This window comes from Balaenoptera musculus, chromosome 18, assembly GCF_009873245.2.
Source record: "Balaenoptera musculus isolate JJ_BM4_2016_0621 chromosome 18, mBalMus1.pri.v3, whole genome shotgun sequence".
Classification (NCBI taxonomy): Eukaryota; Metazoa; Chordata; class Mammalia; order Artiodactyla; family Balaenopteridae; genus Balaenoptera; species Balaenoptera musculus.
This window is the reverse complement of record NC_045802.1, coordinates 8,069,186-8,092,901: the sequence shown is the minus strand read 5'-3', so window position 1 is coordinate 8,092,901 and position 23,716 is coordinate 8,069,186. Positions and strand designations below refer to the sequence as shown.

Here is a 23,716-nt window from a genome sequence, read left to right as displayed (position 1 = left end):
GAGAGGGAGAGAATTCAAGAAAGTTGTTGACTCTCGTTAGAACAAAGGGGGACCCCCCCTGGGGAGATACTTACAGGTAGCCTCCAAGCAACTGATCAAGTTCAATCTCTTAAGCATAGATATTCTGACTGATCTTTATACCTTTCACGTATGTTAGAGGGTTTTTTTTGTATGTTATTCAATGTTTCATAGATTCCCAAATCTGGGTATCTATACCTGAGCTGACTTTTCATTAAAAATATCTAGACAGACCCTGGCTTTCAACCAGTCATTCTTTCCCTTCTGTGGAAAAGAATGATTTTTGACATGAATATTTCTCCTCAAATAACCTATTTCATCATTTAAAAATACTCCCCAAATTAAAATCTTGTGAGTGCCCTTTTCGCTCCTGGCAGGCTGCCAGTACTGCTGGACTGAGTCACGATTGGCCCCAATGTCCTAAAATACAGATTCCTACAGAGGGAAAGGCAGGTCTGTTTCAGGCAGTCAGATGTACCCATGAATGAAATGCACAAAGAGACCTTCTTGATGATGATTCAGGAGAGATTAATGGATTAAGGACGGGACACCCGCCACCTGCCTCCAGGACGACTGGTCACAGATATCCACTAAATGCCAGGGTGCTGGGGGACCAGCTGGCCCAATCCTGGTCCACAGGGTCCAGCACAGAGACGTGTCGAAGGCATATGTGCAACCAAAGCACAAAATAAGACCAGAGGTATTTTACTGACATTTTTGCATGTTTTTAAAAATCCATCTCTGGACCCGTCCACCTAGCTTAAAAACAAAGGATGAAGAATCACAGACACAACTGTTTTCTCCACTGTTCCTTCTCCACCTACGTGACCAAAATGGGCTTAAAGAAGAAGGCCCTCACAGACTGTAGCATGTGCAGTTTCCCTGTTGGGAGAACATGGATGTGAGTGGCGGAGGGGATGCACCTTTCAGGAAACACAAGACACCTTTTGTATCAAAAGACACGAATTCTTGACTACAAAGACTTTTAACCAAACAAATCATGACCTACCTCATGTTTTAAATCTATTGTAAAGTCGGATTTCAGGGACTCGCTCTTTAATCTCTTGGTAAGCCTAGAAAATAGAGACAATTTGAGTTTTTTGAAAAAAGCATCAAACAAGAATAACATATTCTTGAGACTTTCTAATGTTTGAAAACAAATAAAAATATAAATTTTAAGATAAAAGTAAGAGTTTAATTTCCTTGAGGCAAAGGACTATGAAAACACAATTATTTGTGGACCAGGATACGAATGCAAGGCTTGTTGCAAATGTAGTGTTCTTTATTCAACATCTGGAAAATAACATAAAACACAATATGATACAATAAATGTCTTTTAAAAAGCCACGGAGGGCTTCCCTGGTGGCGCAGTGGTTGAGAATCTGCCTGCCAATGCAGGCGACACGGGTTCGAGCCCTGGTCTGGGAAGATCCCACATGCCGCGGAGCAACTAGGCCCGTGAGCCACAATTACTGAGCCTGCGCGTCTGGAGCCTGTGCTCCGCAACAAGAGAGGCCGCGACAGTGAGAGGCCCGCGCACAGCGATGAAGAGTGGTCCCCACTTGCCGCAACTAGAGAAAGCCCTCGCACAGAAACGAAGACCCAACACAGCCATAAATAAATAAATAAAAATTTAAAATCTTTAAAAAAAAAAAAAAAAAAAAAAAAAGCCACGGAGTGTGCTGTCTCCTGATAATCCTTGACCAAATAATGACAGAGAAAGAAAAAGAAAAGAAAAAAGCTTGCCTGATAGAGAAACAGAAGTTGCTACTTTTCAGTCTCCTACTTTTAATGACCCTATGAATTACAGTTTGTGGAGTTTCCTGGGGGAGAGATCATGTGGTTTCGGGAAAGAATAAGAGTTTCAAGTCATTTTCTTGCTTCAGAAAAGCCATAACGGCTCTTTTCAACACAGAAGAAAGGCCCAGACCCCTGGGCCCGGGCTCCTCAGCGCGCACCGGCCGCCCCCGAAGCACACTCCTGGCCACAAGGATGCCCAGTTCGCCCCGACCCAGCCTCTACCTGGCAGCCTTTTCTCCAAGACCAAATTCAAGGGTGTCCAGACTTGCCCACGAGAATAAATGGAAACTTCGTTTGCCCCCAGAGTGGGAAGCACAGCCCCGTTCATCACACACGGCGAGCCCCCTGCGCACTCCTCCTGCTCTGAACCCCCAAAACAGCGCCCACCACCCGGGCCCAAACGAGCACTCGGTGAGCGGTCTGCAGGGATGGGGGCGAATCGCAATACATTCCTCCATTCCAGGCTGAGTGAGGTAGAACGACGTGCTTATTACCAAGACCACTGAACTGCCACAGGGTTTACGTTTATTACAGGGCTACAGACGGGACCCTCATTTCAATTACGAACCTCCTAATAAATATTTTAACTACAAAGAAATAATAGTAATTTTAAAAGGAAAACTAGTAATCAGTTTCAAAAGTCCTCGCTGAGTTTTTAGCCTGGTTGAGCCACAGACATTTCTTTAAAAATTCATCTCTAATCGGAGGAAAGATAAAGCAGGACACAGGTTATAATTTACGTGTAGTCATGAAGCACCGGCCCCACGGTTGATACGAATGTGGCTTGACGGCACACAGCTCTGAAAGAACCCCAATGGAACCTGTGCCGCATTCCCGCTTAGTACCTGCCCACCGGCCCATGAGCAGGGGTGGGTGAGGATACTGCATAAAGAGACTGCATTCTCAGAACATTCCTGACATATATTAAGAGAAAAACCTGCCCTGGCGTGGAATCTTGTCCACCTTGAACTCTGCTCGGTTGGAGCCAGTTTTCATGAATAAACTCTTTCAAGGTAACTGGGGGATTTGGACTCATGCCAAGTGCCTTCAAAATCTGAGCTGACCACATTCAGACACCAAAGACAAAAAAAAAGGAAAAAGAGAAGTCATACCTGGGCTTATCGCCACAGACAAGGAACACAGAATTGTGGTCAGGATCCAATGGCATGTGACACCCACTGTCAGATGGCTACACCGCCCTCACCCCTTCTTAGCAGACAATACACACCTCTGAACTGTCACCCTAAACATGCTCTCTACTCTTCCTGACTTTTTAAGTTTCTTTCTCATTCAATTCCTGTACATTTTTCTCTGAGGGAAACCAGAGAAAAATGTGACAGCCACTGACAGAATCTCTTTAAGAGGAAAGAATCTCTTTAAGATGAACACTGACTGATTGGAAACAAATCAGTATGTACACTGACATCTGTAAGTGGCTACGTTTAGCAGCCTGTGGAATCTGCCAGAACCAGTGATGGTTACTTACGAACTTCGCATGGATGAGTCAGCTTCATGGGACACCCGGGGCCTAACCCAGTCACCTTGCAAACAAGTCCCAGTTCTAAAAGTGTGCAGGGGGGCATTCACCCTACTTAAAAGGCCAGTCCTAGTGGTGGGAACTAGGTTTCATTTTTCTATACACCAAGCAAGGGCCATACCCAAGGGCTTTTCAAATGCTAATTTCAGGAACCAAGAATGCCAAAAAAAACAAGGCCAGAAATCCCAACTACTTTGCGAAAATATTTCTTCACTAAATATTCAGTTCCTGGCAAATAAGAATTTGACATTCAGCTTTCCTATTTTTAGAAGGCACTAAGTCATGTCCCAATAACACAGTTCTAATGACACAACCAGCTAGACTGGAAACTTGCAACAAATATAGGGCTCCTTCAACTCCATACCAGGAAAACTTCCTACCTGACTTTTCTAGTCCCACTTGTGAGACAGTCAACAGAGCAAGATATTGCAGGAAATCTAGATAAGGTTTTCTGATGGAAAAACAACAGGGGAAACCAGTAACAGTGTCCTGTAGTAACACCTATTCGAAGAAATCATCTTACTGAAAATCAATGAGCGTTTCTCCAAAGATGCAAGTTTTCTTTTTTTTTTTTTTTTTTTTTTTTTAACTCATGCTATTGTTAGGAGATCACATAGCTGGAGCACTGGGAAATGCTGGGCAGTGTTTATTCAACACTCACTGATGCAGGGTTGCTAGCCGCAAAAATATTTTCGGTGAGAAAGTCTAAGAAAGTGAGTGTCATAAAGTGTCTTTAAGTAACCAGTTTTTCTGGTGACTTGAGCAGAAGAAATACTTGAGTATTTACTTGAATAACTACAAATCGTTGCCCTACCTACCAAGTGAGCCATAAAGTCAAGGAAAGGAGACACAGGGAATCAACACTCCCGTAGTGGGCACTGTTGGTTACCCACATGATACAGAGCCTCTCCTTCCTTCCTCTAAGAGAATTCTGATTTTGATTAATTATTCAGGCCAATAAAGGGGCTCCAGGGTCAGAATTAGTTTGATCCCAGCTGATGCACTGAAGTTCGCTGGCAGCTGTTAATGGTGCAGAGGCTGGTATAGGCCTGAAGTTGTCCCAATTGACTTTAATTGGACAGGATCCACCTAGAGACTGGGGATAAGCACTTTCATTCCATGGTTAGAGGCTCTCTCCTGCTGTACATAAATAAGAAGTTCATAGCCCTTACTGCCTTGAAAGCACAAAGCAAACCAGATTTAGGATGAAATGATGCTGTGCACTAAGCCGGAGAGACAGAGAGATCCAGCCTCTCCTCAATAACATTGTCGAACTCCTGCACCAACCAACCACCCACCTCCGCTTCCAATTCCAGCAACAATATTCCCTTCATCCACTCTGCATACTTTTCTGCTACTTGCATCTACATTGGGAAGGAGCGCGTTACATTGTAAGGAACTTTCAAATGTCAAGGGAGCAGTCCAGAAGTTTCAGCAACCACAAATGACAAAGTATCTACTACCTTATATTACTACAATGGGCTAAAAGGCTTTTCAGGACTCCAAACCCTAGAAACAGGACACTTACTGTAAGAAATAACAGAAACATTTTCATCTTTGCAGATATAAAAACCACAACTGCACTATCAACTTTCCATTCCCTGAAGAACAAAAACTCACAATTAATCGGAACTACTTAGGTTAAGAGGACTGTCAACAGCCATGCTTCTCCTGAATTACGACTTATCTTCCCCTTTCACATCGAAAACAGCATTACTGTGATTATCACACCAAGAGCTAGGTATGCCTCGTGCCCAGCCCGTGTTTCAACGCGTCTACACATCCACGCACATAACCAGTCATCACCCTAAGCCCAGGCGTCCTGCTGATTCACTTCCTTACTGACAATCAGAGCCACGCCTGGAGCTCACAACAGCGGTCACACCTCTGGCTGCAGAGTCCTGAGCACTCGTGGGCCCTCCCTCAGCCTCACGGTTGATCACTCGCCTCATTTTGCAGGTGAGTAAGAGGAGGGACAGAGCGGCTGAGCATGAGTGTGAGGGGCTGAGTGAGTGATGGAGCCTGTGTCCAGCTCCCGCCGCGGGTCTCCCTGCACGACCACTCGCTGCCTCCGCTGAAAAGGCCACTCAGATCCATCAACCGCAAGACTCGGCGAAATAAAAGTTGATTCATACACAAAACGAAACGAAAAGAAAGTCTAATAAATGCTTACTTGTTTACCAGTGGAATACTAAGGGCCCAGCCAGCAGCAAAGTCTGGATATTTAAAAACTGTAGGATTTTCGGAAAAGGCATAATGGTGAATTATTGTGGATTCTTCATCATGTAATGCTTTTCCTAGAAACCATTCCTGTTAAATAAAGATATAAAATTTTTTGAAAAAGCCATTTCATGCACGACCAAAAACAAATTGGTATCATGAGTTTTAGTTAAATATCCTGGGTGATAGAGAATAAGCACAGATTATATACTTCTAAAGAATTTTAACAAAAATATAATTATTACTCATATGATAATGAATATAGCATAATCTTGGTCTATAAAGAAAGTAATTTAAGATCAGATCATCAGGATGAACAAAATGTTAGTCACCATTATACTATAAACACATAAAAGTGGTATTTTATAGAATATTCCATATCAAAATACTATTAATGTGAAGAAAACAGTGTTCCTTTATGTCCCACTGAGGTTTGCAAAGAAGAATTTGAAAAATTCCTTCCAGAATCAGTGCCTGTTTTGTTCATGTATTCATTCATTCAATTAACATTTATTATCATTTGTTATCAATTAACATTTATCCCACGCCAGGTGGGAACAGAACTTACACAATAGTGGGGAGACAGAAAAGGGCGAAAAGGGTCTAGAAGTAAGGGCAGTCTGTAGATAGACCTACCCAGACAAGGTCTACAACCCAGAAGAATATTAAATGCACAAGACCAGACCAATAACAGAAAAATGAGAAATAGAGATTCACAGATAAACCAGGTTTTGCAGTTTAAAAAATACATAATTAATATGTTTAAGAAAATAGATGAAAAGATGATGATTTTTACCAAAGAACTAGAATCTATAAACAAGAGTCAAATGGAAATTCTAAAACTGAATAATGCAATAACTCAAGTTAGGAATTCCAGAGAATATTAGACATAACAGAAGAGAGAATAGTGACCTGGAAGGTAAGTCAGTAAAAAATATCCACATTTATGCACAAAAAAGAAAACAAAGAGGAACATACAGTAAAGAGCTTAAGTGCAACATGGGACACAGTGAAAGGTCTAAAATACATGATGCTCAAACTAAGCGAAGTAAGTCAGAAAGAGAAAGACAAATACCATATGATATCACTTGTAAGTGGAATCTAAAGTATGGCACAAATGAACCTACAAATCTACAAAACAGAAACAGACTCACAGACATAGAGAACAGACGTGTGGTTGCCAAGGCGGAGGGGGGGAGGGAGAGGGATGGACTGGGAATTTGGGGTTGGTAGATGCAAACTATTACATTTAGAATGGATAAACAACAAGGTCTTACTGCAGAGCACAGGAACTATATCCAATCTCCTGGCATACCATAATGGAAAAGAATACTTAAAAAAAGAATGTATGTATGTGTAAAACTGAGTCACTTTGCTGTACAGCAGAGATTGATACAACATTGTAAATCAACTATACTTCAATAAAAAAATAAATAAAATACATGATGTTCAAAACCCAGAACAGGAAGAGACAATGGAACTCAATCAATATTTGAAGAAACACAGGCTTAGAATCTTCTAAAAAACTGACAGAAGTCATCAAGCCATAGATTCAAGAAGCTCTTATAAACTCTAATCAAGAGACATACAAAGAAAACCACATAGGCAAATGCTGGTTGAAAAACCAAAGATAGAGAAAATCTTGAAAGTAATTTTGGGGGAGAGGTGTACACATTTCTTTCAAAGGAGCAAAAATAAGACATACAGTTAACTTTTCAACAAAAACAAGAGAAGTGAAAGAACGGAGCATCTTTACAGTGATAGAAAATTACTGCTGACCTGGAGTGCGACACCTCATGAAACTGTCTTAGGTGCAGTGGGAAACCACAGGAAGTTCCTGAGCAGGTGAGCAAGAAGATCTGAATTACAGAGATACTGGATTATTGGGATGGCAAGAATGGAAACCAGGAGAGCAGCTAGGATGCTTAAATCATGGTCAAGGAAAGAGATGACGGTAGCCTGGACCAGAGTAATAGTATTCAACACAGCGAGAAGATAGATGAGAGGTGTATCCTGGAGGGAGACGCCACTGAATGTGCCAGCATGAGCTTGAGGGGGAAGAGGAATCAATCACCAGCCCCAGGTTTTTTCATATGAGCAACTAAATAGACAGTGATGCCATTTCTGAGATGCAGGAGACTGAAGATGGAAGAGGTTAAAAAAGGGGCATGAAGAGTTCAGTTCTGAACAAGTTGAGTTTGAGGCTCCTGGTAGACAAGTAGGCGGCTGGACATCGGAGTAGGAAGCACGTAACTCCCTCCCTCGGTTCCTTCACGCTTGGCTCAAATGTGACCTGATCTGTGAGATTTTTCCTGAACACCCTCTACAGAAAAGTAAGCCCATCCCAATCTATCCTTCATCCCTCTTATTTTGCTTTGTTTTTCTCCATAACACTTATTACCATCTGACACATTGTTTCACGTTTGCCTGTCTCCCCTGCAAAAGACTATCCTCTCCTTGTGACCAGGGATGTTGTCCATTTTGCTCACTGCTGTATCCCAGGATACCTAAATGTCCCAGGTGCCCCTAGTTTTGTGTTAAATGATGCAGCAAGCCCGGGAGAGCTTTCAAAGGCAACTATGAAAGAAATGTCAGCAGATAATTTAACTCAAGTACCCTAAGTTCTAAAAGTTTTGTATATTTTCTCTCTTACCCAACCATCACCCCCTCACTCCCTATCCCTTATCAGAAAATAAAAGTAGGAGGGATACAGTGCTGTCTCCTCAGGGCCCTCTTCTGCTCATGGCTGTGTTCCAAATACCTCCCAGAGTCTTAGTTTGGGCCAATTCAGCAACAAGTCATAAATGAACATACGTGAAAGCCAGTAACACAACTGTGTGTCTAGGTTCATAGTTCCACCCGAGGATTTCTTCCTGACACCTTATGGATATATTAAGTCACCACTGAGCAAGAGAAGTAATTATAAGGCAAATAGCCTTGGCTTGAGATAGAATATTCACGATCTTTTTAAAAAATCAAACAACTAAACATTAACCAATATGAAAATCATCACATTTAACACACCATGTAAATATAGCTTGTTTAAAGAAAATAAACACTTCAGTATATTTTAGCACCTTTCTCAATAATCTTTCACTATTATAAACTCCTGTTCCAGATATAAATTTATGCAGAACATGTTTTTATGTTTCAACAACTAATAGCAGTGTTCAGCTATTATCTAGTATATAAGATTGTTTTTCAATATTTTTTGGGGGGTTATACTGTAAACTACTCTAAGGGAGAAATTAATACAGATTCTGTGAAGAGACACTCCCCCATCTTTCTTAATAATTTTCTTAATGCCTTCTTAATAAAGACAATTACAATCAAGACAGACTGTAAAAGAATAACTCAACATTCTATTAGTATGTTAGAATTACTCTTTGCCAGCACTCCTGTTATCACCTCTATTAAAAATTAAAAATTAAAGACATTTCAGCAAATACACACATATTAAAAGCATACTGTGGGGAAAAAACAGAAAGACTTCAATAAGATACAGAAATTTATAGAAATCACCTAGAAAGGCAATTTAACACAGATTAATTACTTTAATAAAGATTAAAGTTTTTCATTTAAAATATTGTATAATAGCATAAATTTGCATTAGTAAGAATGACAAAATGATACTGAAGGGAAAAAATATCCGAATCCAACAAAATAACTGATACTCTAACACATAATTATGAATTTAATGTCATTTATCTCTGTCAATATCAAAGCCAGGTTTGTCTTATATACTTTTTTCCTAAAATTTCATATGGTAGGGGGAAGAAAACACACTGGTTTGAGCTAACTTCAACATTATGTAATTTTTATTCCCTAATGCTAGTTTCAAAAGAAACAAAGCATCCTAGATGTTTTTTTCACGTGGTATTGCTCACAAAAGAAGAAGAAAGCATCTCATTTTACCTCTGGCTCTGTACTTGCTTTTCATGAACTTGCTTTGAACTTATTTATCATTCCAATTTTCATTAAAAAGTACAGTGAGTCACCATCTTCTGTACAGAATTAGAGCTATGGATAATGGAAAAAATAATCTCCAGGTGAAACGAACACTAGGAGGAGACGAAAACTCCTACATCCTAAAAAAGATCTGGGAGTTTTTCTCAAGTCAAAGGCAAACGTAAAAGCCTAACAAATGTTTTACATAAAATACGGCACCGAGTACACAGCTGCTGCTCAATATCATCTGAAAAGACTAGATGAGACACGTTCATAATTCTTTTCTCCTTTGAAGGAATTATTCTTTTAACCTAACAACCTTCTCATTCAATTATATCTGTACTTTCCCAGAAATCAAATGCATGAAGAGAAATCAGAATGGGTCCTTCCAGCATTTAAAAAAACATCAAGACCAGTGGTTTTATTATAGTGACAAACTTTCCAGCGTTTGAGAAATCAACCTAATGATCGCTGTTGCCGAACTCTGTGTGTCCACATCAACAAACCAAGCGGGCACCCAGAAGCCACGGCTCCTTTTCCGCATCCTCCTTAAATCTGACTCACTTCTGGAGTGGGCGTCAGAAGAGGGGTGGGCCAGGTGTCCAGTGGTCCCAGAAAGGACCCAGTTCTGCTTATTCCACGTTTAAAGAATTCCGTAAGTTGATCAGGGCGCAGGCTGGGCTGCTCCAACAGAACTGAACAGCCTGATTTCCTCTCCACGTAACTCCAGGGCTGCCTCTAAACCCTAAACCTCCAGAGACACTGAACAAAGCCCAGCAGGACAGCTGACGTTACAGAGTTATTCAGTCGTATGCAAATATTTACTGACCGCCTACTAAGTGTTAAACACTGCTCAGTGCTCAGACGGAACTTAGAGGTAAACAAGATCCAGCTGCAACATCATATCTGTGCAAGATAAAAATGTTAAAATATGAAAGTAGCGGTGAACTTCTCACCCAAGATGCACACTGTCTCACCTCCAGACCTTCTCAAATATTGTTCCCTCGGCTTAGAGCACTCTCTCCTATTAACTCCTACTCATCCCACGGGCTCAGATTAGATGTCACTTCCTGTCATGACCTTCCCAGATTCGGTCTGATACCCTGCTGTGTGCTTCTAACAGCGCCCGATGTTTCCCTTAAACGTCTCCCTTTTGATGGTAATTGCTTCTTTTTTTTTTTTCTTTTTTTTTTTAACATCTTTATTGGAGTATAATTGCTTTACAATGGTGTGTTAGTTTCTGCTTTATAACAAAGTGAATCAGTTATACATACACATGTTCCCAAATCTCTTCCCTCTTGCATCTCCCTCCCTCCCACCCTCCCTATCCCACCCCTCTAGGTGGTCACAAACCACCCAGCTGATCTCCCTGTGCTATGCGGCTGCTTCCCGCTAGCTATCTATTTTATGTTTGGTAGTGTATATATATGTCTATGCCACTCTCTCACTTTGTCACAGCTTACCCTTCCCCCTCCCCATATCCTCAAGTCCATTCTCTAGTAGGTCTGTGTCTTTATTCCCGTCTTACCCCTAGGTTCTTCATGACCTTTTTTTTCCCCTTAGATTCCATATATATGTGTTAGCATATGGTATTTGTTTTTCTCTTTCTGACTTACTTCACTCTGTATGACAGACTCTAGGTCCATCCACCTCACTACAAATATCTCAATTTCGTTTCTTTTTATGCCTGAGTAATATTCCATTGTATATATGTGCCACATCTTCTTTATCCATTCATCCGATGATGGACACTTAGGTTGCTTCCATGTCCTGGCTATTCTAAATAGAGCTGCAATGAACATTTTGGTACATGACTCTTTTTGAATTATGGTTTTCTCAGGCTACATGCCCAGTAGTGGGATTGCTGGGTCGTATGGTAGTTCTATTTTTAGTTTTTTAAGGAACCTCCATACTGTTCTCCATAGTGGCTGTATCAATTTACATTCCCACCAACAGTGCAAGAGTGTTCCCTTTTCTCTACACCCTCTCCAGCATTTTTTTTTAATAAGTTATATATTTTAATTTTTATTTATTTATTTATTTATGGGTGTGTTGGGTCTTCGTTTCTGTGCGAGGGCTCTCTCCAGTTGCAGCAAGTGGGGGCCACTCTTCATCGCGGTGCACGGGCCTCTCACCATCGCTGCCTCTCTTGCTGCGGAGCACGGGCTCCAGACGCGCAGGCTCAGCAACCGTGGCCCACGGGCCCAGTCGCTCCACGGCATGCGGGATCTTCCCAGACCAGGGCTCGAACCCGTGTCCCCCGCATCGGCAGGCAGACCCCCAACCACTGCACCACCAGGGAAGCCCTCCAGCATTTATTGTTTGTAGATTTTTTGATGATGGCCATTCTGACCGGTGTGAGATGATATCTCATTGTAGTTTTGATTTGCATTTCTCTAATGATTAATGATGTTGAGCATTCTTTCATGTGTCTGTTGGCAATCTGTATATCTTCTTGGCAGAAATGTCTATTTAGGTCTTCTGCCCATTTTTGGATTGGGTTGTTTGTTTTTTTGTTATTGAGCTGCATGAGCTGCTTGTAAATTTTGGAGATTAATCCTTTGTCAGTTGCTTCATTTGCAAATATTTTCTCCCATTCTGAGGGTTGTCTTTTGGTCTTGTTTATGGTTTCCTTTGCTGTGCAAAAGCTTTTAAGTTTCATTAGGTCCCATTTGTTTATTTTTGTTTTTATTTCCATTTCTCTAGCAGGTGGGTCAAAAAGGATCTTGCTGTGATTTACGTCATAGAGTGTTCTGCCTATGTTTTCCTCTAAGAGTTTGATAGTGTCTGGCCTTACATTTAGGTCTTTAATCCATTTTGAGTTTATTTTTGTGTATGGTGTTAGGGAGTGTTCTAATTTCATACTTTTACATGTACCTGTCCAGTTTTCCCAGCACCACTTATTGAAGAGGCTGTCTTTTCTCCACTGTATATTCTTGCCTCCTTTATCAAAGATAAGGTGGCCATAGGTGCGTGCGTTTATCTCTGGGCTTTCTATCCTGTTCCATTGATCTATATTTCTGTTTTTGTGCCAGTACCAGACTGTCTTGATTACTGTAGCTTTGTAGTATAGTCTGAAGTCAGGGAGCCTGATTCCTCCAGCTCCATTTTTCGTTCTCAAAATTGCTTTGGCTATTTGGGGTCTTTTGTGTTTCCATACAAATTGTGAAATTTTTTGTTCTAGTTCTGTGAAAAATGCCAGTGGTAGTTTGATAGAGATTGCATTGAATCTGTAGATTGCTTTGGGTAGTAGAGTCATTTTCACAATGTTAATTCTTCCAATCCAAGAATATGGTATATGGTCCCTCCTCTCTCTGCTACTCTGTACCATCCAGGCAGTCGGGACCCTTGTCTGTCTGTCCTAGCCTCTGCTATCATAGTGCTTGATACACAGTTGGTACTCAAAAAATATTTGTCTAAAATAATGTGGTCATTGTTGATAAAGAGAAATAACCAATTTAAATTTATTTCTTAACTCTAGGTTATATCAATAGTTTTTTAATTCTCTACAATTGATAACCCATATAAATAGATTTTTTTCATTTAAAAATGGCTCATTTTAAGTTCCATCCTTCTGAAAGCTCCAAACATCAAAGAGAAATATTTAACATTGCTTCCAGATATTCAACTGTTGTTTCATTCTTCTTCTTTTTTTTTTAAGTGAAAGTAGGTTTTTTTGAGAGAGATACACATTGCATAGACAGAATGTGCTCCGTTTCACAAGGCAAGAGCAGCCTATTTCATTCTTCTTAATTTTAAATTAAGTGTTTTTATTAGACTGAAAAACCTCTTAATCAAAATTAAACTTCTTTTAAGCATTTTCTCCAAAATAAAAACACTTGTATTGAAATTGTATTTACCTTTGATGGGTCATATCTTCTGAGTGCTTCTAAGAGTTGTGGAATTTGTATTCTTGTCTCTTCTTCACAGAAGAAAATCCATGATGAATTTCTGCTATATGTTACAGAAAAGCTGACAAAAACAAATAGGTTATAGTAATCACCTTTATAAAGTGAGTTTATAATAAGGTTTAAAACTGATAAACTGGAAACGGATGAAGGACATACAAAATGGCAAGAAATCTGGATTTTTTTCCCATAATATTTTTCTTCCATGTATAGTTTAAGCTTATAGGAAAGCCAGATACTAATGGTTTATGAAACAGCTAGACTTCTTAAAGTTAATTCTTTCTATGACAAACCCCAATTCAGAAGAGACATAATTCTCAAATAAAATATCAAATATATTGACATTATATCTTTTAGGAAAGAAACATATTTAAAAATAAAAGCAATACATGATTAAGAATCAATCATCAATGCTTAAACTATGAATAATGCAGTTTGACTATAAACATATCTAATTTCTCTAATATTAAGTTAAAGTAGTTCTAAAGACACATGGTACACTAGATATAAAAACGGGAGACTCAGAGAACTGAATCATTTTTGTAAAAAAATCCAAGAAATACCTAACTAGTTTGAAGTAGTACTTATGATGTATAGCTTGGGAAGAAGTGTTTTAGATACAAGACAAACAGTAAGGAGCTGGGGAATTACGGTCAGTGTAGATTAATTCAAATAAAACCCACTGCCTAGTGAAACAGGAAAAAAAAAAAAAAAAAAGAATCAATCACCAAGAAATCCGATTACAGTAGCGGTCATAGAGTCCAAACTGACTTTACTTCCTGACTCTGAGGAAAAAACACCCTCTGAGTAAGAAAACTAGGGAGCCTACGAGCGTCAGGTAGAGATGCCAATAATGAGCACGTGTCACGTGAAACGTACTGCGGTAACAACGGAAGTATGGTCCACGCGCCTTCCTGCTGAGCCAGCTGGTGAAGGAGGAGGACTCTGGGGACTTCCTGAAGAAACAATCATCAAAGCAGAGAAACAAATAAAAAACACAATATGACCACAACAATTTCTTAAAAAGACTCAAATTTAAAACCAGGTATTTTTAAAGATCTGACGCTTTGCTCTTCCTACTCGTCTTTTTTTCCTTCCCTTTGGGAGCTACTAGAAGTGAAGGATTTTAGCTGAAGCCACACAACCTCCTCAGCCCCCAGGCTCCGCACGGCGCAGAGGCCCTCCAGGAAGGGTCTCCAGTGACACCCGGAGCAGACCTGGAATTTGCAGACGTGCAAAGGGGACTGGAAGGCAAGAGCCCAGCGGAAGTCAGGGCAAACTCAGAGGCATAAAGACAGCTTTCTCTGTGTACACAACAGAGGAAGCACGTGGAAAATAAAACACTTCGGGCTAAACAAGAAGATATAATAGCCAATTTATCTCAAGCGAAGAAAAAATTTTAGAGTGCCCTAAAAACACTAAAACACCATCATAATGAAGAGCTTTGGGTCTAAACACTAGAAATAGAATCCTCAAGTATTCAGGCAACAACAGTAATAGCGTAATGATGGAATATCAAAATTTATAAACTTAGGAGGAACTAAGATCCAGAAATAGACACAACTACGGTTACATATACATACCTGCTCTACTATAGAGAGAGAGAGAGTCATATCTTTAAAGCTATAAATGTGAGCTTTGAAGTTAAGCACTATTTAATCTATTTCAAGTTGAGACAAGTCAAAACCCAGACACCTAATATGCTTGGACACCCCCCAACAAACTGTAGGATATTCTGTGTTTTGTAGTGCCTACAGCCCGGTAATTGTTACAAAAGACTTTAAGAATACATGCTTAACTATATGAAATATTACCACACTAAAGTAGATGCCATACCATTCTTTAAGTTCACATAAGTTTATTATTTAAGAAGAAAAGAATGGTTTCCAATATAAATCTTCGGGAATATCAAATAAGCCTCACTTCTTCATCACATGCAGTATTTTTTTAACTGCCGTGTACAAATATGAAACGTAAAAACAGTAATCAAAGGTTAAATCACACTAACAATATGGCACGTCAGAGAGAAAAAGCAAACTCCTAAAGGTTGAATTAGCACCTCCCCAATGTAATCTGGGCTTTCCTACTGTTGATTCTGAATAATGAAGTAATTTTCATTGTCTTTTCAAAAACTGCTATATGTATATGTGTATATATATACACATATATTAGCTATATGCTGTATACACATACATATATATGCCATATATATATATACGTGTCTATACATATACATGCATATATAGCTATATGCTTGTACATACATATGGCATATATACACATACATATATATCACACACATACATATTCATGAGGATTATATAAGAGCAAAAATCATGTGTGAAGAAAACTAGTAACATTAATATTTGCATAAAACTTTCAAATAATTATGGGAGCACGCTAATATGAACTAGCTAGAAAAGAAACACAGCAAACACTAAAAGAAGTCTTACAAGAAAATAAGTTGCAAATGAGCTATTATATAGCAACTTAAGTTATAATAATGAAGACATTATGACAATGGGAATGTCTTTCTGTCAAATGTTAAAACACATAATTCCAACCATGTAAAACAAAATCACAGATGAATAGAGACTGCAAAGGAGCCAGAAAAATGAAAATATTTGGGTCAGAAGGATGAAATTATTACATATATGCTTTAAAATATATTTTAAATAAAAAATTGTTTTGAGCAAAAATAAATTCGAAAATGTGGTCACCAATCAAGAACCACCCTTCCGAGTTTTAGGAACTATACAAGTGATGTCAACAAGTATTACACCCAGACAGGTAACCTCTGCAGAAAGGCTGTGAGGGCACTTTCCTGGCAGAGGCGCAGAGGCAGGCCTACAAATACCTTCTGTCACGACAATTTGCAGCAGGCAAAGGTTTAGTCGGCGCAAAGGAGGAGTTATATTCTAGACTAAAATAAACTCTCTGGATTACTAGTGGGTTACAATCTTTCCTATCTCCATTACTTTCTGTTTACTAAATCACATGCCTGGATTTTGTATTTGCTTCAGTTGGTGAACACAAAAATGGCAATCAAGTTTTCTGTACCCCTGTATCTCCAAATAGAAACATTTCAAAAACTAGTATGCTATGTTGATAACTATCTCCAAGTATGTGTGAATACCTTTGTCTCAAAAATATAAAATAGGTCCTCCCCTGATACTCAGAAACCTGGTCTTGATTAACTCTTGATTAAGCCAAAGCCATTCTACTTATAAACTTTTGTCTGCTAATCCTCAAAAAGGACCAAGAGCTTTTATTCTTGTTTTATATATATGTGTGCATATATATATATGCATGTATGTTTGTGTGTCTGTGTGTATATATTCTGTGTGTGACTGCACACACAGACCCAGACTTAGATACACACATACTCGTATGTATTGGCACCTCTAAGATAAAATAATTTAAAAGGTCACAATAAAATTTTCCATCAAATGATCTTATATCAGTTCTTACCACTCGGGATTGTAATAATTTATGTTCTTTATATCTACTGTCTGTTCTATCCACAAGACTTAAACCTCCTTAAAGATGCCACATCACCACCTGACAGCATTTTTAGATGAAAAGACAGTCTTTTAGTATGTAATTGCAGGGATGAATAAGGAAGAGTTTTCAAACGAAAACTCAAGGAAAAAGTAAGAAAATGTTCTATCAACAGAGCCCTTTGGAATAAAAGCTAAAAGCTATAACAAAGGCAGTCATGCCTGTCAGCAATCTAAATGATGCCTATTCACCAAACCATGAAACTATTTCAAACCTAAAAGTTGAAGGTAAAATTCTATCAAAAATGAGATAACACCATAACAGAGGCAAGCATAAAGGGACTAAAAATACAAATAATCAAATATGGGTAAATGACAGAAAAGGAAAAAAAAAAAAGAAAAAGTTGATCACAGTAATTTAAACATCTTACCTTAACACTATTTGTCTTGTTGAACCAAAATCTACCTTTATTTCCATCACTGGCATCTACTGCTATCCTAATAAGCATTTTGAAGTCAGAAAGCCTACTGGACCTTCAGGCAGTACTTCCTTTGAACATTTTTTATCAAGGCATATTCATATTTAATGCCATTAATAATTATTGAGAACCAACAAATTCAAAACCAACACTCTACTTCATTACCTGGTTCTCATACATATTCATCATCTTCATTTGGGAAAGGGTTTTGATTTCATAGCTGAGCATTCTAAAAATGCTTTGAGAATGGAGAAAACCCATTATTCTTGATATGGAGGCAGAAATCATTAAAAATTTATATCTAGAAATAGTATGAATGAAAAAGCCAACATTTGAACATGGATCAAGGCAGATTAATATTTTAAATGTCATAAATAACTTTATTAGGCAAATTTGGTTTTGAACCACTTTAGTCTTTCTGCCTCTGTCTGGAGAAAGTTCAACTAATTTAACTCCATGATGCTGGCCTCTTCCCTTGTCAACAGACTATTTCCCAATATTTGTTACTTGTCCATACCTTAAGTACATAAGTTTATGGTCTAATTCGGTCTCATTATTCAGACCAAGTACTAAATCAGAAAGCAAAACCCAAGATATTTGTTCAGTATTAGGCAAAAGTTCTAAAGGACTGAATCCTGCTTTTAAGACTGATTCCAGTTCAACTGTATTTCCAAATTCCAACTATTACATAGTTCTTAGGCACTGAACTGAGCTTTTAGACCAACAAATAAATCATGACAAAAATTAACATCTGTTTATTGTTATTTCTTCCGTAAGAAGTAGGTCTATCTTATGAGGATATAATATCCTGTTTGGAACATGTATCAGACACATTTACTAGCCTTTAAAAACCCAGGATTCACATGTGGACCAGGAGATTACAGTGATGCCATAATAACAAACATTCCAGGAATCTGAGCCTACGTTAAAATATATTTTTTCCCCAGAAACCTGTCATTTCCTAACAAGAGAAAAATATGACCTCATCATTGATATAATTTCTTTTTATTAAATATTTACTTTGAAATGCATTACTATGTACATTTTTATAGCTCACATAACCCTGTTTTAACTCATCATTCACTCGTTCATGAAAGGCAATAAAGCTTAGCACGTAGGGACCTGATTTCTGGAGCCAAAGTGCTCGCTGCAGCTCTTCTGAGCCCTGCAGCCTCGAGCAAGTTCCCAGACCTGCCTGTGGTCTGTTATCTCTAACATGGGGGTCACAACAGTCCTGGGGATCAAGTGAGTTAATACACGCCAAGCACTTGGCACAAGCTTGCACGTGATGGTTATTAATATTATTATGATTGTACAATATTTGTTGAGCAACTACTATGTGCCAGGTGCTGTTCTAGGAACATAGTAAACAGCTGTGAAGAGACCGGGTAGAGTCTTGGATCTGACCTCTTGGATCTCAAGTTCTAATGAAGGATACAGGCAATAAGCAAATATATCTAGAATATAATGCCAAGGATAAATGGTATTTAAAAAAAAAAAAAGTCGGGTAAGGTGAGAGAGGGCACGGACTACTGTTTACGAACTGGCGTGGAATTACGTGCACACAGCAGTCGCAGCGATCTGCCGCCTGGCCCCGTGATTAAGGCCCCACCTGTGTGTCAGCAGGCAGATCAGAACCGAGACGCAGGCCTGGCCGCACTGCTCGTTAGTGATGTGAGCCTGGGCAAGTCGCTCAATCCCTCTAAGCCCGTTTCCTCTCTGCAAATGGGGAGAATTACAGAAACCACTTCATAGACTTAGATGAGCTGACGGCTGAAGGCGGCACAGCGTACTGACATGAGCGCGAGGTAAAGTACCGGTGACGGTGAGCGCTCGGTGAACGTCAGCTGTGGTCACTGCTATGGTTTCCGACCCTCCTCCGGGGTCTCTACTGCAGACCCTGGCGCCGCGTATTAGGTGTGTCACTAGTGCCTCCAAGCCCACCTCCCCAAATGTGAACTCATGGTAGTAGCTCACAGAGTAGCTGACCCCTTTGCCAACGTCCTGCGAGACCCAAGATTTACTCTCTCCATCAGTGAGGGCCCTCACAGTCGCCCCGGCAAACTCTTCCTGTTTCTTCAAGGCTCAGTTCAAATATCATGACAAAGCCTCCGCCGACCTTTCCCGGCAGGGCGGGCGGGCTGCGGCCTGGCCTGGGTTCTCACGGTGGGTGCTCGTGCGGCTGCAGGAAGTGACGTGCAGGGCCCCGCCCCCAGCACGAGCCTCCCAGGGGGTGGCACAGGCAGGGCCCCCCTCCACCGTGACTCACCGGGAGAGGGTCGCCCTGCAGGGCATCACCCGCCCCAGAGCACTGGCCTCCTCCAACACGTGCACGCATGCACGGCCACCTCACTTGGTCCCCTGGGCACCGATGTCACCACCAGGAGAGTGAGAGCTAAAGCGACCACTTGGGACTTCCCCGGTGGCACAGTGGTTAAGACTCCGTGCTCCCCATGCAGGGGGCCCGGGTTCGATCCCTGGTCACGGAACTAAGATCCCACATGCATGCCGCAACTAAGAGTTTGCATGCCACAACTAAGGAGCTGGCAAGCCACAGCTAAGGAGCCCAGCTGCCACAAACTAAGACCCCGTACAACCAAGTATAAATAAATAAATTAAGTAAGTAAATAAATAAATAAACCACTTGTATGGGCCCCTAGCTCCAGACTCAGAGTCCTGCACGGCAACAGCCAGCTGGCCACCCCCCATGAGCTGGGGAGACCCCGAGCCTGGCCTCTGATGTCCTGAGTGGGCCAAGCCCACTCCCACCAGATTCACACCAGGCAGAAATCTCCAGTAAGGGAAGGTGTCCAAATGCTGGGCGCCAAACAGAGACCCACGTTCACATGGTGTGAAGAATTCATTACAGCTGAGGAAGTGCACTCGGTCTCACTGCTCTGTTTTCTCCTGGAGCATCTTGCCCAGGCCCTTGCCTAAGCAAATATTCCACAAAGATTTGGTAAATGGATGCATAAATTCTTACTCAACAGCAACGTAGTAAGAACTCCACTTTAATAAACAACTTAATGTGATTACTTAACACCTACCGATTACAACAAAAAACAAACTTTCACTAAGTAATTAAGCATCCAATTGCTCTCCCCTAAAAAGGAAAGTTTTGTGAAAGCGACTCGACTCTCACGGCTAACGTTTTAATGAAGCACCTCACGTTGTCTCCTTGACAATAAAAAAAAGTCTAAAACTAGAAAACACAAGGCCATTTTCTCAAGCTTCTTCATGCTAATCTATGAAAGGCTTTGCTCCCAGCTTTCCTGGCTTATCGCATGGAAATGAGGTTTTTTAAACTAATGAGCCAAGACCTAACTCTTCTTGAGAAAACAGTGATTTCCAAAACTTTCTGTGAATAAGCAGAAAGAATCATTTATCTGTAAGGTTGTGATTCTGCCAGCTTTTAAATAAAGTTCATACCACAAAAGAAGGCAACAAAATTGGAAGTGTCTGTTCTCTTCAGAAGCTATTTAGCTGTGGGAAAGCAGAGTATGGAGGTTTCTAGGCAGCTAGTCTGGCCCCTTTTGGCCTAAAACAGAAAATGTAATCCAGTATCGCCATAAAATGAAATTTACAGGGGCACCATACCCCCCCCCCAAAAAAAGAAAACCTTATAAGCCTAACCCACCTCTGAATTTTCTTTTCTGTATTTGGAGAATGCCTTAAAAATGGGTCCATACGTAGACGTAGAGAATGGACTTGAGGACACGGGAAGGGGGAAGGGTAAGCTGGGACGAAGTGAGAGAGTAGCACTGACATATATACACTACCAAATGTAAAATAGATAGCTAGTGGGAAGCAGCCGCATAGCACAGGGAGATCAGCTCGGTGCTTTGTGTCCACCTAGAGGGGTGGGATAGGGAGGGTGGGAGGGAGACACAAGAGGGAGGGGATATGGGGATATATGTATACATATAGCTGATTCACTTTGTTATACAACAGAAACTAACACACCATTGTAAAGCAATTATACTCCAATAGAGATGTTAAAAAAAAAAAAAAAAAAGGATCCATAACTTATCCGTGGTTCTGCCCCTCCCTCAGGTCCTGCCTTCATTCTAACTTCAGCCTGTCCCCTCTCTCTGAGTAGTCACTCCTACAGGGACTTATTCCCTGTCTCCCATTCAAAGTGATTCCCCAACCATACATGACCTGTGCCTTGTGCTAAGGTCATACTTCAGAGTCTTCAAAATGTGCATGAGTCTTCATTTTACTAGAACCTAGTTTTAGAAAAACACAATGATGCTTTCTCCTCTCTCCTTTATTGCCTCCAATTTAATCTTATTTTGAAATTCCTTTGGCGAACATTAATGGTTTCTATAATTTTAAGCAAGTGTTGATACATTTCTGAAGGTGCAGTAAAAATTATGTCAATCTAGGATCAGCCTTGGTTACCGGATCCCAGGTCCCAGAAGGGGAAAAAAACTCTCATTTGACAGCCTCTCCATCACAACATAAACTCAAGCTTCTCCAACAGAGTCTTCGCCAGAGACTGAGCTGTCTGTGCCCATTTCATGTAACAAAAAAAAAAAAAAAAAGAATTTTCACACGGACATTCACCCAAGAAGGAATTTTTTTCAAGTTCAAAAAGCAGAAGTCAAATCGCAATTGACACACAGATGCCATGCACATAATAGGTGTTTAAAACAAAACACGCTCAAGTGCCTGATTAATTCAGAGATTGTCACGCAAACTCTCCTTATGGGTTTCTGTTAGCCTTACCTCCACCGGGCTTTTGTTCATGCATCTCTTTGAATAGTCAATCTTTATAAGTTCACATTACCCTTCCATCTGTAATGCAGGGAGAAAACACTCCGGAAAAAAGGTAGCACTTCTTCCAAATCTGCATTCTTCTATCTGTAGATGTACATTTAGGAACCCTGTACTGGTCAACCATATTACCAGCTCTAATTTCCATCCATTTTGATCTAAAAGATCACTATTCCTGCTAAAACATGCTTTCCTCATCCCCCCGGAACAAATCCTAGGTCCCCTAGCATCCCAAAAGCAAACCTTCCTGATGATTCATGTCTTCGTCTTCCAGATCTGGTTCCCTGTTCCAAACCAACATCCCTCCAGCTAATTTCCTGTCTCTCCTATCTGATCTGATAAAAGTCTTCCTTCATGTGCTGTTTACACATCGCTCTACTTCCTAAACAGCTTCGTGACCATCGTCTTTCTCAAGGGCCCCATGGACTGTCTAGAGATGTCCTGTTACGTTCAAAAGTACCTAATTAGCTACAGATGTGCAATTAATATTTGTTGAATAGACATTTTAATAGGCTTATTTTGGATTTCTAATTTCTACTTAACGATACGGTCATTTCTATTATGAGATCACTATCATCTATCTTATAAGTAATTCAAAGAACTAGAGTATCTTTTCTAATTCCTCTCTAACTCTGCTCCACAGCAATCCAGAATGGTTCTCTGTACATAGGAAGCACTTGGTAAAGTCTGCTAGCTTCCTGACTAGAAGAACTATATCATTATAGACTTCAAAACCATTACGAACTGCATTATAAGCATCAAACCTGGAAATGGGAGTGACAACTCACAATGACCCAGATGGTTTCAGAAAACAAGGGAAACAGCTTCACCACTCTGGTAACAGCTCCGAGTACAGTGTTATGTTTCAGATAGAAAGTTCGCTTAGGCTCCTGTTTCTATACTCACACGTGAAGAATGAAAAACATTTGTGTTTTCAATAAGACCACATTTTAGCACCTTGAGGCAAAACAGGCGTAGGCAATGACTTGCCAAAGCAAAAGAGAACAGCTAGAAGCAGATGCCTAAGTGCAGAAACCATTAAATTTTTGCACCTTAATTTTTGGCAGATTTCGTAGTCAAGTGCAACCCGACAGGAGTAATGAATAAATAAACAGCAGTTCTAGACATCTGGTGGTGTGGAAGAGATATTTTGGACTATCAGATAAATATTCAGATGATAAAACTTACGGCTGATTCCTCCCTCACTAAGCAACTGTGGTGAATGCTCGCGGTGGGCAAATCGGTGGAGAAAACCAAACCTGCAACCTGAAGACTTCATGATTCAGGTCGCAGGTGACATCCTGTCCCATTAGAGGCACAGCGCGTACCCGGCAAACCATGGGGCTGACCCCTCAGAGGAGCCAGCCCGCTCCTGCCACAGCGCTGGGGATGCCCTGACAACTCTGCCCCGGATTTGGCCGTCCTCGTCTTCCCCAGCCGATGACGAGGCTGTCAATTCTTTTTCAAGAATATGTCAGTTTCTTAAGACAAGTTCCAGTCACGTTTGCAACAAGGGAGCCATTACCT

The 23,716-nt window shown here is 40.4% G+C and overlaps 1 protein-coding gene across 8 annotated transcripts in view; it reads right to left on the bottom strand.

Moving 5' to 3' along the window:
• The window catches only part of B3GLCT (beta 3-glucosyltransferase), a 115,165-nt gene that overhangs the window by 51,115 nt on the left and 40,334 nt on the right, over positions 1–23,716 (bottom strand). For all 8 annotated transcript variants that reach the window (XM_036831874.1, XM_036831875.1, XM_036831873.1 and 5 more), the window contains exons 5-8: positions 14,311–14,387; positions 13,384–13,495; positions 5,529–5,665; positions 1,028–1,091 (exon numbers count right to left, since the gene is read on the bottom strand). In XM_036831874.1, the coding sequence (XP_036687769.1) occupies positions 1,028–1,091; positions 5,529–5,665; positions 13,384–13,495; positions 14,311–14,387 (390 nt within the window). The remainder of the gene's footprint in view (positions 1–1,027; positions 1,092–5,528; positions 5,666–13,383; positions 13,496–14,310; positions 14,388–23,716) is intronic.